Here is a 21037-nt window from a genome sequence, read left to right as displayed (position 1 = left end):
AGAAGCATAACTGACTGTTTATTGTAACTTTTAAAGGACAAAGTTAACAAGATGTGTCAGGTTGCACTGACGTCTTATAGATTTTAAATTTGGCATCAATCAGGTCATGTCCCTTTCTTATCTTCATTATGTCAGCAAGATTAAGGAAGACTTTCCAGACTCTGTACAAGAGTCAGTGTGTTAGCCAGACTGTGTTGGATGTTACTGTTGCATAACAGCACACAACTGGATACATGTTACTAATGCACAATATTTAGAAGAAATGCAGAACAGTACATTTTTCTTGCCATGCAAAAAAAAAAAAAATCTTCTTTCCATATATAAAAGAAAGCATATTTCAGCCATATAGCATTTTTAGAATGTTACACTACAAAATGCAGAATTTTGCATGGTGATAAGAGTGCATCTTCCCAAAATATTGTTGCACACAATTAAAAGTTATAGCTTTGTGATTGTTTTTCTTTCATTTTATTTGCTTAGAGTTTAGAATTGAAACACCTAACCTCACTTTGCCTTTAATAAAGTTCATTTTCAGTGTTGTGGGCGCAGGAGCTTTACTGGACTGTATTGCTTTTTCATATAGAGAATGTAGTATCGCTATCATTGTTAATACTTTTGATAACGAAATTGTCAGGTTATTTTTACTTTTTTTGAAGTGACATGTCATGTACTCACCAACATCTACTGCCAGTTAGATTTTATTTTACACCATAGCCCCCATAAGTAAATACATTTTGGAATCCTTTTCACAATTTATACAACATGTAGACCCAGCTTTGTTTTCTGGTATGATGACGAGGGATACTTTTCTCTGGTGCCTCACATTTTTTCCCGTCTGGCTCTGTTGCTTTCTGTTTCCCTCTCCCTCTCTGTCCTTCCCTGTTGTCCTCTTGAATTTCCTACTTAGCTCTTCCATGAAGAGTTGGCCCTCCAGTGGGTTGTGAGCAGTGGGAGCGTCAGGGAAGGTGCTCTGCAACAGGCCTGGTTTTTCTTTGAGCTCATGGTAGGAACAAAATCTTCAAAAAAAAAAAAAAAAATACGTTGACTTGGGTTGATATATTTCTCATTGGTTTTTTTTCTAAAATCCATATGAATTGCTTATTTTTCATCCTATTGTACACGATGACCACAGGTGAAGAGCATTATCCACCACCTTTACTTCACTGACCGCTTGGAGTCACCCAGGAAGAACCGTTTCCCTGAACGCTTCATGGATGACATTACAGCCCTGGTCAGCACCATCGCTGGTGACATTGTGTCACGCTTCCAGAAGGTAAATAATGACCCCACGAAATAGTGATAGCATAAAGCCTCTCATGGTATCAACGATAGGCGCACAATTTTTGGGATGCAGACTGGAGTATTGGCTTGCTGCCTACAGCGTAAGTTGGAAAACCTTTCTGGGAAGTTAGGTAATTAAAGACATTTACTAATGTTATAATTATAAGATGAGAAGTTGTATAAAAGCTCATTGTTCTTGTTTCTGGATATTATGATATGACAAACTTAGTTTGAGACTAAAAGACATGCTTTTGACCTTTACCTCTGTAAAGCAGGTTCAAGAGTTTTGTTTCTCATCTATTTAGGATCTGGAGCTGGTGGAGAGGCTAAACACTAGCCTGGCCTTTTTTCTCAATGACTTGCTGTCAGTCATGGACCGAGGCTTTGTCTTCACTCTAATCAAGGCATACTGGAAACAGGTACGTTCCTTATTTCATTTTTAGAATATATCTTGTTCTGTATCTTGCAGGATACTGAAGTTCCATCAAGATCAATGTGAAGGTGTAGGTATGCAAGAGTTTGCAAATTAAGTTGTATTAACTGAGGCACCTATTTTAGTTTTTGATTTATGTTCATTTTAGGATTTTATAAATAGTACATTTTAGAATTCTTTTGAATATATTAAGATCTGAGATCTTGCAATGACCTTTCAAGAGTTCAGTTATTTTGATGGCACGTGCTAGCCATTTTTATTCCTCTGTGCCAACAACAGCCATGGATGGCATAATGTTTGTGTAGCATATAATATGAGTTTGGACAGACGTGGAAGTAAAGTGTAACTTGACTGGTTGACAGAGGCAAACAAATGTGAGGTGATAATTCGTTCTTTAAATAAGGCATTGCAAATAAGGCAAGTGTTTAAAAATATACATCAGTGTTCTCTGTTTCCTCTTTGTAGGTGTCCACAAAGCTTTATGCTCTGCAGAACCCAACCCTTGAGTCTTTGAGGCTGGATTTTTTAAGAATCGTTTGCAGTCACGAACACTACGTCACCCTTAACCTGCCCTGCAGCCTGCTCACCCCACCTGCCTCTCCTTCACCCTCTGTGTCATCAGCAACGTCACAGGTCGGACAGAAGAGATGGAGGGAGACTGTACATTGTCCCTTCAGAAATCCTAGTTATCAACATTAAGATCTCAGAAAACTTTAATTTTAGTCACAGTCAGAAATACAATACTTATTATGGCGACTGTCTTCTTTGGACTCTCTCCCTTCTCCAACAGAGCTCTGGGTTCTCCACACATGTCCAGGATCAAAAGATAGCCAACATGTTTGAGCTGTCCGTCCCGTTCAGAGAGCAGCATTATCTGGCTGGACTAGTACTGTCTGAACTGTCAGTGATACTGGATCCAGACAATGAAGGGTTAGTATGTTTGTCAAGATTGTTAAAAGAAGAATTGTGTCTGTTTGTCAATGCATCAGCTAAACTGCCGAGTGGTGTGGTGAGAGGAAAATTACATTCAGGCTGTCACCTTCTCTTCTGTTAATGAGAGATAAGCCTGTGTACATTTACTTTTCAGTATAGACTGTGTGTAAAAGACGGATATAGGCACTGTGATGTAACCCATTGTTATTGTGTGTGACTACCATTTTGAAGCCTTGAGTTTGGAATTTGGCTGTAACGACCTTGGTGTTTTGAAACCAGACATTACGAGTGAAGTTAGCAATTGAGACCATAAAGTCATTAAGCAAGTGTTTACTGAGGTAATAGATCAAGTAAGAAGTGGGGTAATTTTTTGATAGGCTTCTGTACAATTGGATTTGTTTTTCTCAGCCAGAGGAGGCAATTAGAAAGAATGCGTGTTTGAGACACTTCTAAATCTAAATCTCTTTTCAGACAAGATGCTACATCCATCTTTTACTTTCACTCTGTACTAATGAATAACGACAGATGTGTTAAACATATGGATGAGTTCTGGTTATATAATGTTTTCGTCTTGTTCCCTCCCTCATTGTCCTTCTTGCTCTTGAGATAAAATATAACTACTCCTTGTTCCTTTATTTTTGTATTTTAAATCCTTTTTTAAATGTTACTTTTGCACTCTAGGATGTTTGGTCTACATAAGAAAGTGGTCAGCGTTGTTCACAACCTTCTGTCCAGCCATGACTCTGACCCACGCTACGCTGATCCAGAGGTCAAGGCCCGGGTTGCCATGCTTTATCTGCCTCTCATTGGCATTGTCATGGAAACACTGCCCCAGCTCCATGACTTTACAGGTACAGATGAGCAATTTTTAACTGAAAACTGTTTTAAAATGGAACTATCCATTCATCCCTGTGGAATACAAATCTTTAACATCTTAATCTCTGTCGTGTCTTTTGTACTCAACTCTTCTCCTCCTGCTGTGCAGTCAGCAGCACTTGTATAAGAGTTCCCTTTAAACATAATTGAGAGTGACCGGTGTAACTTTTTGGCAAAGCTTTGAAGTTTAAAATGTGGCAAAATGCCAAATACTGTGAGCTTTTCAAACAAATGCATGTGTGGAGTTATATGTGCCCTCTAATAGCATATCCCTTTCAACCTAGAAGGCTATCAGTTAACCTGTAAAGGATGTTGTCCCTTCACATCATGTCCCTGCTAATCTCTAAACTCACTTTACCCCTACTGCATTTCCTTTTCTGTCCTAACCCCCTACTCTAGTGAACCTGTCTATCCAGGCCTCCTTTCTAATATGATTTTGTCCTAATAGTATTCCACAGTTTGTACACTCATAAGCGTTTGAACATTAGCTGTAGTTCTTTGCATAAATGACATGCTCATAACATTTTTCATCCTCAATTCGCACTTAGATTTTCTGCTCTCTCTATTGATCCAGGTGCAAATTATGCTCTTTTCCTTTTTTTTTTTTTGCCTTACTAGAGTCCCATAACCAGTGGGGTCGGCCCGGTGGTCCCCAGGGGGCAGCGGTGGGCAGCAGTGGAGAAGAGACGGAGGGAGAGGGTAACAGCATGATCAGTCAGACTGTCGCCATGGCAATTGCGGGCACCTCCACTGCATCTCCAATGTCCCGACCAAGCAGCTTCCTGCTCAACTCGCAGGTAACCGTTGCAGAGGAACCGCTGGACACAGTGACTGTGATATGCTGTTAATTAAGCATTGTCACTGCAAGGATTAATACGGTTTTCTGACTCAGATTCTGATCTACAATTACAGGAAGCAGCTCATCTTTGTATAATACTCTTTCACATTCTTTCTGTACCTCTGTGGTCTCTCCTGTAATTCCTCCTGGTTCACCTCCTCAGGCGAGTCGTCAGCACGGAAGCTTCTCCGCTGAGTCGAGTCGTAGCCTGCTCATCTGCCTGTTGTGGGTGCTGAAGAACGCTGACGAGCTGGTGCTACAGAAATGGTTCACGGATCTTTCGGTGTCCCAGCTCAACCGCCTGCTGGATCTCCTCTACCTCTGCGTCTCCTGCTTTGAGTACAAGGTAGCATCAACCGTGAATGCGCTCGCTGACTGACAAGTTGAACCAATTAACCACTGTTTTTCTGTCAACAACACACAGAAGGGTGGGACATCTGCAGTGTGGGGTGTGCCTGCTTCTTCAGTGTATCTTCCTCTATAGTATATTTAATTAAACAAGCAGAGAATCCTTTGAGCTAATATAATACTTCTGGTTGAAACTGAACACTCTTATTAGAGTGGGCTACTGAAAGAGGCCTTTTTTTGTGCTCTGGTAGTGACACAATTCCTAATCTTTTACTGTTCTTGTTATTGTCTTTGAAAAGAGGATTAGTGCACTCTACTCTTCCATATGGAGCTTCTCTGTGACTAATATGCTTTGGCTACGGTGGAGACAGAATAATAAAAGCAGACAACTTGCTGCTTTCTATACTCATCTATTTCTTCCTGCGTATTTCAAGCACCTTCTGCTATGCTTTGTGTTTGGTCTTTGCTCTTCTGTACTTGCACATGTACTTTCATGCTACTAACCTACTTTGCTTGCTGGGTGCTGTGCTGCAAATAACTTCCCCGCTGTGTGTTCTCTGTCCGTCCACTCACCCTCTGCCTCATGGATACAAGGCCCATGTTGTGTTCACCATGCAGGGGAAGAAGGCCTTTGAGCGCATGAACAGCCTAACCTTTAAGAAGTCCAAAGATATGAAGGCCAAGCTGGAGGAGGCCATACTGGGCAGCATCGGGGCCAGACAGGAAATGGTGCGACGCAGCCGGGGACAGCTAGGTGGGAGCTTACATTCTGACACCTGCTCAAACATTTACATACAGATACCGGTACACCCACATAAGAACTAACACAAAGAACACAGAAATGCTGACCCGAAGAGGTTAATTTGTGACTTGAACAGGCAGAAATACTCTCTGCTATATCCTGCTTTTCAACCTGCACACATGCAAAACACACATACATACAAATGGACTTTTTGATAGCCTTGTAAATACAGCCAGAAACAGTCAGTCACGTTTTTTCTGTGTACACACAGCCTCTTTCAACACTATTAAATAAGTAAATAGTGTTTCTCCACCATTTAGAGCGGAGTCCATCTGGCAGTGCTTTTGGCAGTCAGGAGAACCTTCGATGGAGGAAGGACATGACCCACTGGAGGCAAAACAGCGAGAAGATGGACAAGTACGCTCGCTCTTACTCACAAGTTCAATTTCTTAATTCTTATTTTAGTCACAGAAAAACCTTAAAGGTACTCCCAGGACACTTATGCTGATTATTTTTCTAAACAGTGTTCTAGGTCATTGTTACAGCAACACATACACAAATCAGGTTTTCATCCAAATGTATTTCAAAGAAAATGCAAATAGATGTGTGTTTCCATCCACTTGCATTATGCAAATCTAGGGAGTTGAGCCTTGTGCCATTAAACCGCTGCAGAGGAGGAGGGTGTAACACTGTGATGCAATTAAAATAGCACCAGTTGAATCGCACATTTTTGTAAGCCATGTAGAAAAAAAGATGGAAATCTTTGTTTAATGTATTAGAGTAACTTTTTATTTACTATTTTTAGTGACAAATAAGTCATTTTGCCAAGTCCGTTGTTGCAACTTGATTTCATCAGACAAACATGAAAGCCTTTGATGAGAAATTTGGACTTGGTTTCTAAATATTGGCTCATCTGCACCAAATAGTAGTAATAAAGTAGAGCACTCAATTAAAAGCATAAACCAATACATTATATTTAAGTGTAAAACGGTGTACAATAATCATCCTTTAATGTTGTTAACAGGATATCAATGCTTAATTGTATCTAGGAATACGTGCCCATCACAAACTTCATTGTTACTTTCCATATATTTTGACTGGATTTACAAAGGAACAGAATCAGATTTGTTTACTGTATGACTGTGCCCATGTTGCCATGTTTGGCCACCAATCAAAGATATTTGTATAGCATGTACTCTTAAATCTTTTTTTTTTTTTTGTCTTGTGTCACTATTTTTTGTCTGTTGATGACAAAAAAAATATATTGGTTTGGTATTTTATTTTGATTTCTGTTCTTTTGTAAATTCCGCTGCAGCATTTGTTTTCTGTTAATTTCCATTTGCTCTCTCATGTTGCTGTGTGTTTATGTAGGAGTCACAGATCTGTCAGGTATTGTATGATCCACATTTGCTGTGTGCTTCTCTGAACTACCTTCTGCTTTTAGTGCCTCTTTGATGGTCTACTGTCATGCATGTGGGAAGTCGAAGAGTTAAAATGGACACAAAATGAATTTATTGGTTTGTATCAGGGTTTTGGCCTGATGAACTTGGCTTTGAACAAGTCATAAAATTATTTTCTAACATGGTGGCCAAGCAGCAAAGCGGCGTAGGCACACGCTGTGTTTCTGTCGTTTCTCATGCACCTTTTCCTCTTTTTTTTCTTTTTCTGCAGTCTACAGCAGCCCCTAGAATTGCAAGCTGTGAAATTTTACAATGTGGTACACTGATTGGGAACAGTCCCCAGATTCTCTATGCCAAGTTTCATGGCTGTGCCTCGAGCACTCTAGCGCTACCAATAGGTAGAAGTTTGAGGTGTGTTCATGCACTTTTGGACCTTTTGTAACATGGTAACATGGACTTTTTTGATAAAGCTCAGTTCAAAGCACCCTGTGATGTCAATATTGGACATAAAAAAATTGCAGGCCACAAATTTGTTCCAATCTTTACCAAATTTGCTACACATAATCTTCACAGCAAGCTTCAGAAAAGTAGCAGATGGGTTTGGGATTGTTAAAGCCTTTTATCAATTACAGTCAATTAAAATCAGCAGCAAAGCCACAGAACAAGTACTGACATTGTTTTATGTATTAACACCAAACTTGGTGTATTGACTCAGCACCCTTTCCTGAGGTTATCAAAAAAGATGCTCAAAAATGATATGTTCATATAGATACTTGCTCATGTATGATCCTCAGAGATTGCTGATCATAACCTCAACGTATGTCATCTTGTCTGAAGCAGGCAAATGACCAAAATAGGACGTGGCGTAATATCACTTGATCTCTGGTCAATCAACATAAAGCTTGCTATCAGTGCCACATCTGTGCAGAGCCGTACTTTTATCATGACCAGATCAACTTTTCGTGGTGACTGTGCCCTGCTGACCTGCTTGGCCCCAGTTCAGCAGCTTGCTGTCTGCAACGATATTTAATGATTTTGTTTTGCCATTCATTTTCTCTCCATTTTAACTTTTTAAGTTCAAACATGCACATCAGTGCACCAGCAGAGACCCCCCGATCCTGGTTCTGCCCCTCGAATCCCCTGCCCCATCAGTCCCTCTGTCCTGGTAACAACATATGTCTTGGGGTTGGTTGGTAGTGGTTGCAGTGGGTCTGTTTGGCTTTTTAACCAGTGTGCTTCTTGTTTTGGGGCTCTGACTCATGCGTCTCTCTGGTTGCTGCTGCAGTAAAACAAAACCAAAAAAAAAAACAAGACAAATGTAACAATGGCTGTTTTTTGTTGTTTTAGATTATTTTTTTGCTCCTTTAAAGAAACAATTAATGTAATAGGCTTTATGAGCAGAAGCCAGTGCTGTTATAGTTTCATACACGAAACCATAGACGTGTAGATTTACTACATTTGTCCCTCGTGTTTCACCTGTAGACCAGAAATGTTTTGCTTTAGCTGTTCACGTAATTAACAAGGAAGAACAGCCTCCTCAGTGCCTTTAAACCACTTAAAATACAGTTCATGGAAGTTGTAGGTTTAGGCTAGCTGTGTATTACTGGATCAGCATTGGTGCTTTGTAGATTAAAAAGCGTATTTAAGTACGGCATTGGATTTTACCTTTTTCAAGACAAACAGCTTTACCGTAATTGTTGTAAGAAAATATCGTGTCAAGACAAACAGCTTTACTGTAATTGTTGTATGAAAGTATTGTGACTGAGGTTCCACATGCCTTATTCTGCCTCAGAACCTCCTACATTGTTTAGCATTGTGTGCAATGACTTGAATGTGGTGCTTGGGAGCTTATGCTTTTAATAAAAATATATGATCATTTTGGTTTATTTTGTGACATTGTCTTCTTGTTTCTGAATTGTAGGACAAGAGCAGAGCTGGAACACGAAGCCCTTATCGATGGTAACCTCGCAACAGAAGCCAATTTGATTATTCTCGATACTTTGGAGATCATTGTACAGGTACACGAGCAAACAATACTGATCCATGCAAAATTCAAATATGGATAAGCACTGTCATTGTTGCTGCTCATATGACATCTGCACATGTCCCTTTCCTTCTAGACGGCATCAGTGACGGAATCCAAGGAGAGTATCCTGGGTGGGGTTTTGAAGGTGCTGCTCCACAGCATGGCCTGCAACCAGAGCGCCCTCTACCTTCAGCACTGTTTTGCCACACAGAGGGCTCTTGTGTCTAAGGTTAGACGAATCAACTTTTCTAATGCACCTAACTTCATCTCAACTTTACATTTTTTTCCCAGGATTACATATCATTTTGTGTGTATTTCTCTCTGCACTCCCTTCACATGTAGTTTCCTGAATTGCTGTTTGAGGAGGAAACCGAGCAGTGTGCTGATCTGTGTTTGCGACTGCTAAGGAGCTGCAGCAGTAGCATAAGTACCATCAGAGCCCACGCTAGCGCCTCGCTCTACCTCCTCATGAGGCAAAACTTTGAAATCGGCAACGTAAGTATAGCCGCACAACCTAAAGTTAATAACCCAAAATGTTGCTTTATTAGTTGGATAAGAGCATTTTCATTAGCCTGGGATGATGATTGGAAATGTTAATGAGCCTCTGGAATGTAGCTATCGTAACAGCATAGTTCAGAACAGGAAAAATATACTCTTGGTGAGGCACTTCTTAGTGATTCTCTTATGTTTGTTTATTTCTATTTTCTTCACTGTGCATCACCCAAATAAGCCGAAAACCAAACACTGCAGTCAGCCGGTTTTGCCCAATTAGTGATACATTCATCATTTGCTTTGTTATAGTTAAGGCAGACTTTTCACATAAACCTTTGGAAAATGACTTCCAGGCTGAACAGGGCATTTGTGCTGCACAGTATTTTACTTCCCAGTGCATATCTGTCACACAAAAACCAGCAGCCTTGAGAAAATATGTTTTGCAATCTGTCTTCTTCTGTTTGTGGTTGCACTTTCCAGAACTTTGCAAGAGTGAAGATGCAGGTGACCATGTCTCTATCCTCGTTGGTGGGAACGTCTCAGAATTTTAATGAAGAGTTCCTCCGTCGTTCTCTAAAGACTATACTCACTTATGCAGAAGAGGACCTTGAACTGAGAGAAACCACTTTCCCAGACCAGGTACTAATTAATCCATCAAGTCATTTGTTTGTTATTCATCACAGTGATCGGCCGGAATGGTCTCTTAATTTTTACTGCCACTCAGTTTTATTTATTGAACGTTCAGATTTTAACTGCAGCTTATTGTGCTGAACCAAGTCTTCATTTATCACACAGTAAGCTGTGTGTTTACCCCAGGCGTTCTATTCTTATACTTCCAGGTCCAGGACCTTGTCTTCAATCTGCACATGATCTTGTCTGACACGGTGAAGATGAAGGAGCACCAGGAAGACCCTGAGATGTTGATAGATCTCATGTACAGGTACAGAACAAATTTGCAATCAGGCAGCTCCATTTGATTAATTAAGTGTTTATTGTCTTATGTTGTTATTTGCTGTGTGTGATCCGACTGTGTTTTTGTCCAACTATAGGATTGCAAAAGGTTACCAGACGTCCCCAGACCTGCGGCTAACGTGGCTACAGAATATGGCTGGAAAGCACTCCGAGAGGAACAACCACGCTGAGGCTGCTCAGTGTCTTGTGCACAGCGCTGCTCTAGTAGCAGAATACCTGAGTATGCTGGAGGACCGCAAGTATCTGCCTGTAGGCTGCGTCACCTTCCAGGTAAGGACAGCTCTAGTAGAAATGTTTGTACATATGAGGTGTTTCAGAAAAGTTTCAGGACTGGTGTCACAAAAGATATATTTCAAATCCAAACTACAAGTTTTCCACTTCTAAGTAGTCCTCCTGGAGTCTGACACACTTTCCCAGCCTTCTCTGCCACGCCGCCATGCACTCCTGGAGGGATTCTTCCAGGATCCTCCATCGTCACAGCCATCTTGATGTTGTCCACGTCTTCAAAACGGGTCCCTTTGATGACTTCCCCTTGAGGAAGAGGAAAAAATCCCACGGAGCCAGGTGGGGTGAGCAGGGAGGTTGCTCCAGCACGGCCATGTTCTTCTCAGCCAGAAACTGTTGGATGCTCAGGGCATTGTGAGCAGGCGTGTTGTCATGGTGAAGCAGCCACCACTTGTCCTGCCACAACTCTCGTCTCTTCTGGCGCACTGAACGAAGCAAACGCCGCAGGATCTCATTTGTAGGCGTGCTGGTTGATCGTCTGAAGGGGGAAACCCGTTGTTTGCTGTTTGGGTTTGAAATACACCTTTTGTGACACCAGTCCTGGAACTTCATTGACACACCTCGTATGTCTGACTTCTGGAGTAATCAACACAACTTTTTGGCATAAGAAACGTCTGCTAATCAGTGTTCTTGCACCATATCTTTCTTCTTTTTTTTTTTGTGCTGTGTGTGTATATGCGCATGTCCTGCAGAATATTTCTTCAAATGTGCTGGAGGAATCTGCAGTCTCTGACGACGTGGTGTCACCAGATGAGGAGGGCATCTGCTCAGGGAAATACTTCACTGAAATCGGTCTCGTGGGCCTCCTGGAGCAGGCTGCTGCCTCCTTCTCCATGGTGAGAGATGGGTGATTAGATGGATGGATGTTGACATTGATGTTGCCAAGTCAGGGATTTTTGAACAAGTGGCCCCCTGTCTCTCATTCCCATCAAACAAATAAATGTACAATACCGAGGCACTAGTCAGGCACGGCTTAGCTCGCCTGACATCTAAATTTAGACCTCCAGTTCAGAGACAATCTCAACATTTCGGCTTTGGTGTTTTCTGACTAACTGACGGATTTTAATGGCTGATTGCACATAACTAATGTTGGTTTTGTTCTCCCTTCAAGGCCGGCATGTATGAGGCAGTGAACGAAGTGTACAAGGTACTGATCCCAATCCATGAAGCCAACAGGGACGCAAAGAAGCTAGCCACCATTCATGGTAAACTACAGGAAGCCTTTGGCAAAATTGTTCATCAGGTAAAAACACACGCGCAAGTGAATTTCCTTCTCCTCACTCAGCTCCAGTGGCTTGAGATGACTCTGAATTTACACAAGAACCAAAGGACAAAAATGTTGTTCATATGTCCGTGTGACCCAAATTTGAAGCATTTCCATGGTCAGAGTTCGACTATGAGAAGATCACATCTGGGTTACATAAGAATTGAAAGGGTTTTTTTTGTCAGTTTGTTCTTGTATAAATCCAGCTCTAGTTGTGTTAAAAATCACACAATAGCATGTTTAAAGATCAGCACTAAACACCCCAGAACTTCACTGTCAGTCACACGAACCTTTGCACAAGTCCACTTTTATCGCACATAATAAATGTTATATTAATGAGGCAGTGTAGAGGGTTAGGAATTATTCTTTTATTAACAATGTGAAGCAACACAAAGAGCACAAGGAGCAAAGCTTCTCATCTGCAGTGCCTCAGAACACTTATTATTCATCACAGTTTTGACACAGTTAACGACACCAAGCAGGAAAACTGCCGGATGTGTAACGGTGTTGCTTCCACATCAACCTTCACACAGACAAAGCTATGCATGATGTTATTATTATTTGGCATTTAATTCCAATGTATTCATTTATTTATATTATGTCTGATACCTGGCATGCTGTATTTTATTTGTCAAGTATGAAATGAAGGATGCATGAGATGTGGGAAAGACTCCAGTTGTGGTTCTTGGTTAAAGGCCAGTTGTGTGACTCATAACGATGACGTCAGGTTACTGTGTGGTCAGGGTTACAGTCGTCTGGTGTGCAGAGCAACTGCTCTCACAAAGTTTGTTTTGGGATTCATTCTATAAGGATAGTATCCCTTGATTGTTCAATTAATTTTTTTGGGAGGATTTATTTTTTATCAGAGGTCAGATGCTCTGTTCTCCAGCTCGACAACTTAGTAAGTTGGATTAGTTTCAAAGGGTTCATCCTCCTTGTTGTAACATCATGTGTGTGCCACACCGTGTGTGTGTGGGGGGGTGTATGTGTCTTGTCGTTCACATGTCCTGTATTCTCTTTGTTACACAGAGTACTGGCTGGGAGGTAGGTGGCTAAACAGTTCCTGCTTGGCCCTGCTCATGTTGTTTATCTTTTCGTATTTTTATTTTGATTTACTCTCATCTTTTTATTTGCTAGCTGTGGGCATTCTGTTGCTCTCTTTGCTTTGTTACATACATCCAATCCATTAACATCTGCAGACAATGTCAACTGTCTGCCCCCGCTGGGGACACTTGCTGTGCACACAGCGACACCCTCACCGTTTTCCTCTCTCCTCCCTCCTCTGTGCAAGAGGAGCTTGTGTGTTTTTTTTAATTTAAATGTGACAGTGTTGACAGGCTGTGCATGGGAGCCACGGTGTGTGACACTAATGACAAAAGTCTCAGTGAATGCATCACCTGCACAATCCGCACTTTTCCCATCCTCATCTTCTGTCTGTCTGCTGGTGTGTCAGTCAGCACACACTCATTGACTGGCACCATTTGCTGTCACACTTCATCTCATCTCATCTTCAACCACAGGGCTCGATTTCAGTGCACTGTTTTGACATGAAGGGTATCTGTTAGCCTTCCTGCTCTAGCCGTGGGTCATTCTTGCCACACACAATTAAATGAGCCTTTTAAATCACAAGGTGTTGCAAACTTTGGGTCGAAGCTGGAACCAAATTCCTGAAGCAGTCAGGTTTTTTTCAAGAGGGTTCAACTCATAGTAATCACAGGATTACTTGATTTATCCCTTTTGTTTTGGATTAGTTGTTATTCTTGCCCTTTCTTTTAATAGTTTAAACTAAATCGACCCCTGATTTTTTTTGTCATCCATTCTGTTCTTTTGTTAACAGTATTAACCTCTGAGTTCTCATGGTTTGTTGCATGAACTGGACAGAGCACTCACTGTCCCTTTATGGAAATGCACTTGAGAGTGCATGGTTTGTCTCTGAGGGTTGTGGATCTTTATTTTCTCACTTTCTTTCTTTTTTGTTTGTCACTGTCTGCCTTTGCATGGTCCGGATCCTCCACAATAAGTTTATGTTCTTTCTCAAAATCAATGGAGATATTTTTTGCTGTTGTGTGTCAGTTTGTGTTTTTGAAATTTCTGGAGGAACCCAGTCCTGATTAAAATTTGTTCTGTTTTCTCCTTTTTGATTTCCCTGGTTGCCGACCCTTCCTTCCCACTTTACTTAATTGTGTCTTGTGGTAAGTTTCTTAGTTTTCAGGGCTTCTTAAATCACTACCTAAATATATGTTTAAATCAGGAGTTGGAGTAGCAACATGATTTATTTCTTTCTTAATTTGCCACCAACCACCAATAATTGTCAACACGGGTTATCATCTTTTCCAAGAAGTTTTGTAGCTATTGCCTCAGATTTCAGAAGCTTTCCTCTTTTCTTGCCACACACATACTTACAGTTTTTTTTTTTTACACACACCTGGTCACACCTGCTGTACCTCCTGACAATAAATATTTACTTTTTTGTGATAATACTCTCTGGAAAACCTTCCCAATTAGTGGTCAGTGCTGAACAAAATTTTGATTTTCTGGGTTTTGATTGGTGTCACTGAACATCGTTCTTCCGAAGACGTAACAGGGTGACGTGATTTAGGCCATTTTTGTTCTGCAGACACTTGTTCTTCAGTGTTCATCTTGTTCTCTTCCTCTGTTCATGACTCTTGTGGCCGTCTGGTTTCTGCCTCTTTGATCGATGAGCTCAAGCTGATTTTTCATAAAACAGGCAAAAATTGCACACATGAGCAAAACATGTACATATGGGCGTACAGGAGATATGAGAGTTGATCCTGATGACAGTTTATTGTTATTATATGCAGATGCTGTACTCATGGGGAACATTGGCTGTTGTTTCATGTTGAATTTGTGGTTGAACATAAAAACGTGGTGGTTGTTGACCTTAGTCTTTGCTACTTTCTGTCCTACACTGGAGTCCATCCATGTCTAAATACATTTTCATACTTCTGTACAGGTTGCTACACATTGAACACAATAAGCTAATATATTCACATATATGTGTAACAAGACATTGCTATCATTGGCATCTATGTACTGACATAATTTTGGAAATCTTTAAGTGATTGCTGTCGACAAGAACTTACCGATCTTTTGTCACACTTTTGCCATGTGTTGTATATTTGAACAGTTTACTTACCATGCACAGCAATATCAGCTATTATTTTATTTATTAATAATACAATTCAGATTACAAATGTGTCATGTGCTAAGTTGCTATCAAAGCAGTCTTCACCTGTGCAGCTGAGATTTAGGAATGATGTCTTACTCGATAATGTAATACTTGTGCACTGGCTGGAGGTCGTTAGGCGTCGTAGAAGACTTTGACATGGTGCCACTTTGCCTGCTACACTCCCACAATATAATATTAAAACAGTTAAAAGCTTCACCTGGTGATACAACAGCTAATCTACAACGCTTGAAGAATCTTACCAAGGAAAATGATATCAGCAGACACTATATATTGAATGACTCTGATTGGATCTGGGGCTAACAAATAGCTTGATCAGGACGTCGCTATTATTCACTAACGTGAGCGGATTACAGATCCCGTAATAAACCTCCTGAACTGATCACAGACTCATCAGGACTGGCCTGATTTTAAAACTCCTGCAGTGTGAGTCTGGCATTAGCTGTGAATACTTAGAATCAACTACAACCTTTTCTCTCACCGTTTACGCCTTTGAAGGGAGCCGAGGTCTGTCATTGTTGTATGGGTTTGCCATCAGAGTGTCAAAGAGCCATCGCTAATGCCTACTGTTCCACAGTAAATTATGTTATGTACCAACAGTGATCAGCAAAGACAAGCTCACTATTATGAGAGTTTAGCATTTACTCTGTACTTCTTTCCAGTGTCTCATTTGGATCATGTCTTTTTTTGTCAAGTGTTTTACAATTTTTTTTAAATTTAATTTTGAATTTTGTTTTCTATTCTAACGCTCATTTTCTTCTGCTCACAGGACGGGAAGAGGATGTTTGGTACATACTTCAGAGTCGGCTTTTATGGTTCAAAATTTGGCGACTTAGACGAGCAGGAGTTTGTCTACAAAGAGCCTGCCATCACAAAGCTGGCCGAAATCTCTCACAGGCTGGAGGTGAACATCACCATGTGACCTCTGTATTCTCTGTAATGCTGTGATACCTCAAATTAAAGTATGTTTGTATTTGATAGTTTTCTACTAAGAGGTGAATAAAAAAAAACCCTGCTCTGCATCTTTTCTGTTAGGGTTTCTATGGCGAGCGATTCGGAGAGGACCAGGTTGAAGTCATTAAGGACTCCAACCCGGTGGACAAGTGCAAGCTGGACCCTAATAAGGTTGGTGTTGGGTAAAGCATACACACCCATATGGTGAATATTATAGTCTGAAGGCTTTACCATATCATAAAATGAATCTTTTGCTTTCTGCAGGCTTTCATCCAGATCACATATGTGGAGCCGTACTTTGACACTTACGAGATGAAGGACCGCATCACTTACTTTGACAAGAACTACAACTTGCGCCGCTTCGTCTACTGCACCCCTTTCACCCTGGATGGGCGGGCCCACGGGGACCTGCACGAGCAGTTCAAACGCAAGACCATCCTCACCACCTCCCATGCCTTCCCTTACATCAAGACACGGATCAACATCATCCACAAAGAGGAGGTAGGAGGCACTTAACAGGCAGTGTACAGGAAAACAAGTCGAAGATAAGTGACCTTTGACTTGCAGCACCGTCATCCATTAGCTTCCATTTCATTTGCATTGTGTAAATGGTCTGGTCTGCACTTGCATAGCGCTTTTATCCAAAGCGCTTTACAATGTGTTTCTCATTCACCCATTCACACACCAATGGTGACAGAGCTGCCATGCAAAGTGCTGCCTACCATTGGGAGCAACTTTGGGTTCAGTGTCACTTCCGCCAACCTTGATTGAACCACCAACCTTGCGACTGGAAGACAACCCGCTCCACCACCTGAGCCACAGCCTCCCATGTGCAACAACACACCATCCTTTCCTGTCCATCCTTGGAAGGAAGGCATTTTGAAGATTTGGTGGCCCTAAAGGAGATCAGAGAATGATGTTCTGTACAGGTTTAGCTCTACACCTCACCCTGATCACGAACACTGCTTAAATCTGTCCTTCTCCAGATCATATCCACACCCATAGAGGTGGCAATAGAGGACATGCAGAAGAAGACTCAGGAGTTGGCCTTTGCCACCCACCAGGACCCTGCTGACGCCAAGATGCTGCAGATGGTCCTACAGGGATCGGTGGGCACAACTGTCAACCAGGTAAGGCATGCAGATCAAAATGGAGCTAACGATTCCATCAAGACAAGTGAAGCAGTAGTGTGATATTTACCAGCTTGTCTGTTTTTTAAGGGTCCTTTGGAAGTGGCGCAGGTGTTCCTGTCAGAGATCCCCAGCGACCCAAAACTGTACAGACACCACAATAAGCTACGGCTGTGCTTTAAAGACTTCACAAAGAGGTAAGCACTGCTCCTGATGAGTCCTGTACCGATGGACAGAACGTTGAAAAGTGGGATTTAATACAAGAGCATGGAAATTATGAGAACATAATCTCATCGTAATGTGCTGTATGTCTCATGATCATCAGAAAATGTTGTATTTAAGAGGAAAGAATGTTTGGGGCGCTGCTATATCTCACCTGGTTGAGCTGGCATCCCATGTTCAGGGGCTTTAATCCAAGACGCAGCAGTCATGGGTTTGAGTCTCGCTCATGGCCCTTTGCTGCAAGAGCGTTTGATAATTAAAGTTTAATCATGGTGGACTGTTTCATGTGCCGTGATGGCCGGTAGGAACGGGTTCACTTTAATGACACCCACTGACAGTTGCCTTAAAGAAGAATTACAGTTTATTTCAAACACTTGTATTTTCCATTAATGTGGCTCTAAGTGCTCATGCTGACTTTGCACTCTTTACTTTCCACAGTGGAGATTCTAGGAAACAGCTTTTAGCAGGGGGCAATTAGCATCAGCTCCCTGCAGCTTTCCAAAGAAAGCTCATTTTTATACATGAATCATTTAAACATTTGCTTTTAAGTCTGACTTTATGGAAACAAAGAAATTAGCCATCTGGAGTAAAAAAAAAAAAAAAAAAATGTCCTGACTGCTTTAGCGTTTCCGTACCGTATGGAGAGCTGAGCAATCAACCTGCCACGTCTTGGTTCCAGTTCATTTTCGGGCAGCATCTCCAGGACGACAGTGTTTATCAAAGCTGGAGATTTATTAGTTGTAGTGTCGCAGCTGGGATCCTTCTCATCCATGGAACATTTCCAAATCTGCCATCAACGAGTCTCACTCTTTGTGACAACAGTGTTTTGTTTTTTTTCTCTCAGCTGGCAGCAGTGAGACCATGAACACAGTCAGTGTTGTGTTTCTGCCTCCATCCCCACAGTCAGCCTCGCTCATGTAAACAAAGCAGCATGTGCAGATGAATATGTTGGTAATGCTGACTAATAGAAAGATCCCTAACACAGTTAACAATATGTCCGTTCCAGGTGACTAATTCTGTGTAATGTTAGTCAGACTGGAGACAACCATTTAAATGATTCATGGAAGAATCTGTTTTTTTTTTTGGAAAGCTGCTTCTCCCACTGAACAGCGATCACAAGTTGTTTCATGAATCCTCATTTTCCACAATCTCTACATCAGAGGTGAAAAACACAAAGTTAGCATGCCCTGTAGAACCACATTAATGGTAAATGTGTCAGGTTGAAATGAACCGAAATCCTCTTTTAACTCAAGTCCATTAACCCTTGTTTACACCACAAGAAGCAATTTCTGCATTTCTCTGCCTTCCCTGCCAAAGGTGTGAGGACGCCCTGCGTAAGAACAAGAGCCTGATTGGTCCAGACCAGAAAGAGTACCAGAGGGAGCTGGAGAGGAACTACCACCGGCTGAAGGAGGCCCTGCAGCCGCTCATCAACAGGAAGATCCCCCAGCTTTATAAACCTGTACTGCAGGTCAACTCACACAGGTAGGACTCAGCACGCCTTCACTGTGACAGCAGATCATGCGTTGTGGATAGTAAATTAAATCTGTATTTGTTTTTGCTTCTGTAAAAATCACGCAGCAAACGGACAGCTTGACAAGGTAGTTTGGGATTTACATTTTGTGTTCTGTATTTTTGTCATTTGCAAGGTTTTCACTGATGACTTACTTTGTATTCCACAAAGGAAAGAATGCATTTTTTTTTTCCTAGTTTATTTACAGCGTTATGGTGTTTATTCATGTATCAGTTAATAGCTTTGGGTCCATATGTAGAAATAACCAACATACACACCAGTAGCACATCAAGAATTAATAATATGTTGTAAGGGTGTGCCCTAATTACAAAAATGACATTTTAAGGATACAGTAGACACTTTGCATTTTTTATTCACTTCAGTTTCATTGCATACAAACACAGGAACTGACATTTTAAAGTGGCAACAGACAACACGTTTCCAAATGCTGTTGCAAAAGCTAAATCACTTTCCATTTTGCTCCGAGCTGCAGTGACGAACAGCGTTAGCAGCATGGTTACTGCTAAGGCCACTCTGCATCTGCAAATTCATGATGGTATGCTGAGGTCCATGCGATATAAACTTACAAGTTATTTCTCCAAGTACACAACCTCTCCGTGCACAGCCTAAATGTACTGAATCCCATTTATTAATGAGCAGGCGGGCATTTTTACTTACTGATCTGGCAGAAATAACGGCCGACTGGACATCTGTGTTGAACCCTCATAAGTCTGGGAGCTCTCTCTCCGTCCAGTGAATGCTCCTCTGAGGTTTACTCTCCATCATTATCTCTGTTCTGTGGCTCCTCCAACACCTGAGCTCTTTTTCTTTTGCCGCAGTTTCCTCAGTTACTCGGGCTTCATTTTCCCTGAGGATTTGACACAGAGTTGCATCATGAAACCTTACACAGAACCAATCTAAATGCAGATGGTGCCACTGTTCTACAGGCAGCAATCAAGGAAAGTTAAATTTAAAAAAAAAAAAGAAAAAAGTTGTCTTTTGTCACTTTAACCTTCGGGGTCAGATCTGTGAATGAAAACTACATCTGCTGCTGGAAATTGAGAACTTACAAAACCTCGAAATGATGTTTCAAAAAAGATAATACAGCAACAGAAATGACAAAACGATAAGGCTACAAAATCAGTTCCTTCAGCGTTGAAAATGTCTTTGTGTGAATAAGATGTCTTTTATTTTGTATTTGCAGAGATTCCTTCAGCAGAATGAGTCTTCGTAAGCTTGACATTTGAAGATGAAGAGAATGCACACACACACACAGCCACACACACACACACACAGCCACACACACGATTGAAATTGCAATATTAATTTATTCTCAAGTGTAAATAGGAGTGTCTTGAAAGTTGGTCAGTGTTTCCGAAAGCGAGAACGGCTAAACAAGTTGCAGCTTGGTACGTCATTCCAGTGTCTTAATTTGTTTACAGACAAACTGTTACACAATCAGAGGAGCGAAACAAGTGGATCTTAAAGATTAAAGAGATACCTTGGCATTTAGAATTTCTCTTTGCAAGTCATTTTAGTCGGGAACAAGTTGCTCGCACCTGTCCCCGATGCTACTTTATAAAAAAGCTAATAGCGTTAGCCCTCTGTTGGAGCCACAGACTATGAAGAATGCTCTGAGTTTCCTTTTATTAGTTCATTAAAGTGCCAAAAACCCTTTTTGCCGCCAAAATTTTTACAAGCGTCTGCAGAAAAGGTACGATTTTAAAAGTCAAGGTGTCTTTTTAATTATGTACGATGTGTCAAAAAAACAAAAAAAATCTGTATTCAATTTCATGTGTGCACTTTTTTTATTATGGTGTAGCAATGCATTTTACAACTTGAAAGTTTATGTAATTCAAAACAGGGGGGGGGGGGGAGAAGGGAAAAAAAAAAAAGAAGAAAACATGCAAAAAACGGTACCAGTATTTATCATGATGCTTTATTATCATTTTTAGTTGAAGCGACAATGTTTTAAAGTTAGGTACTTTAAACATCCTTGTATAATTTTATGTAGTTTTGTTTTATTTTAAATATTTTACTAAATAAATATTTTAATGTTCAGATGGTGTCATGTGATGATGTTTCTCCAATGAGTTGTTTTTAATGAGAACAAACAAGTG

The 21037-nt window shown here is 41.0% G+C and overlaps 1 protein-coding gene across 4 annotated transcripts in view; it reads left to right on the top strand.

Moving 5' to 3' along the window:
• dock7 (dedicator of cytokinesis 7) overlaps positions 1–20978 on the top strand; it is a 56756-nt gene extending 35778 nt beyond the window's left edge. For 2 of the 4 annotated variants that reach the window (XM_008288156.1, XM_008288159.1), the window contains 26 exons: positions 908–1003; positions 1133–1273; positions 1587–1700; positions 2180–2347; positions 2505–2644; positions 3329–3498; positions 4142–4320; positions 4525–4707; positions 5328–5463; positions 5772–5868; positions 8773–8869; positions 8972–9106; positions 9220–9372; positions 9850–10008; positions 10209–10309; positions 10419–10611; positions 11319–11462; positions 11738–11869; positions 12920–12934; positions 15877–16002; positions 16134–16223; positions 16317–16553; positions 17039–17182; positions 17273–17379; positions 18722–18889; positions 20122–20978. In XM_008288156.1, coding sequence (XP_008286378.1) covers positions 908–1003; positions 1133–1273; positions 1587–1700; positions 2180–2347; positions 2505–2644; positions 3329–3498; positions 4142–4320; positions 4525–4707; positions 5328–5463; positions 5772–5868; positions 8773–8869; positions 8972–9106; positions 9220–9372; positions 9850–10008; positions 10209–10309; positions 10419–10611; positions 11319–11462; positions 11738–11869; positions 12920–12934; positions 15877–16002; positions 16134–16223; positions 16317–16553; positions 17039–17182; positions 17273–17379; positions 18722–18889; positions 20122–20164 — 3468 coding nt within the window. In that variant the 3' untranslated portion in view covers positions 20165–20978. Of the gene's footprint in view, positions 1–907; positions 1004–1132; positions 1274–1586; positions 1701–2179; positions 2348–2504; positions 2645–3328; positions 3499–4141; positions 4321–4524; positions 4708–5303; positions 5464–5771; positions 5869–8772; positions 8870–8971; positions 9107–9219; positions 9373–9849; positions 10009–10208; positions 10310–10418; positions 10612–11318; positions 11463–11737; positions 11870–12919; positions 12935–15867; positions 16003–16133; positions 16224–16316; positions 16554–17038; positions 17183–17272; positions 17380–18721; positions 18890–20121 lie in introns of all 4 variants that reach the window. The other 2 variants (XM_008288158.1, XM_008288157.1) reach the window with 2 other exon arrangements.
• Positions 20979–21037: the final 59 nt, after the last annotated feature.

Source organism: Stegastes partitus, unplaced genomic scaffold, assembly GCF_000690725.1.
Source record: "Stegastes partitus isolate 25-593 unplaced genomic scaffold, Stegastes_partitus-1.0.2 Scaffold544, whole genome shotgun sequence".
In the NCBI taxonomy this organism is placed as follows: domain Eukaryota; kingdom Metazoa; phylum Chordata; class Actinopteri; family Pomacentridae; genus Stegastes; species Stegastes partitus.
The sequence above is the reverse complement of the archived record's forward strand: the minus strand, read 5'-3'. Positions and strand labels throughout refer to the sequence as shown.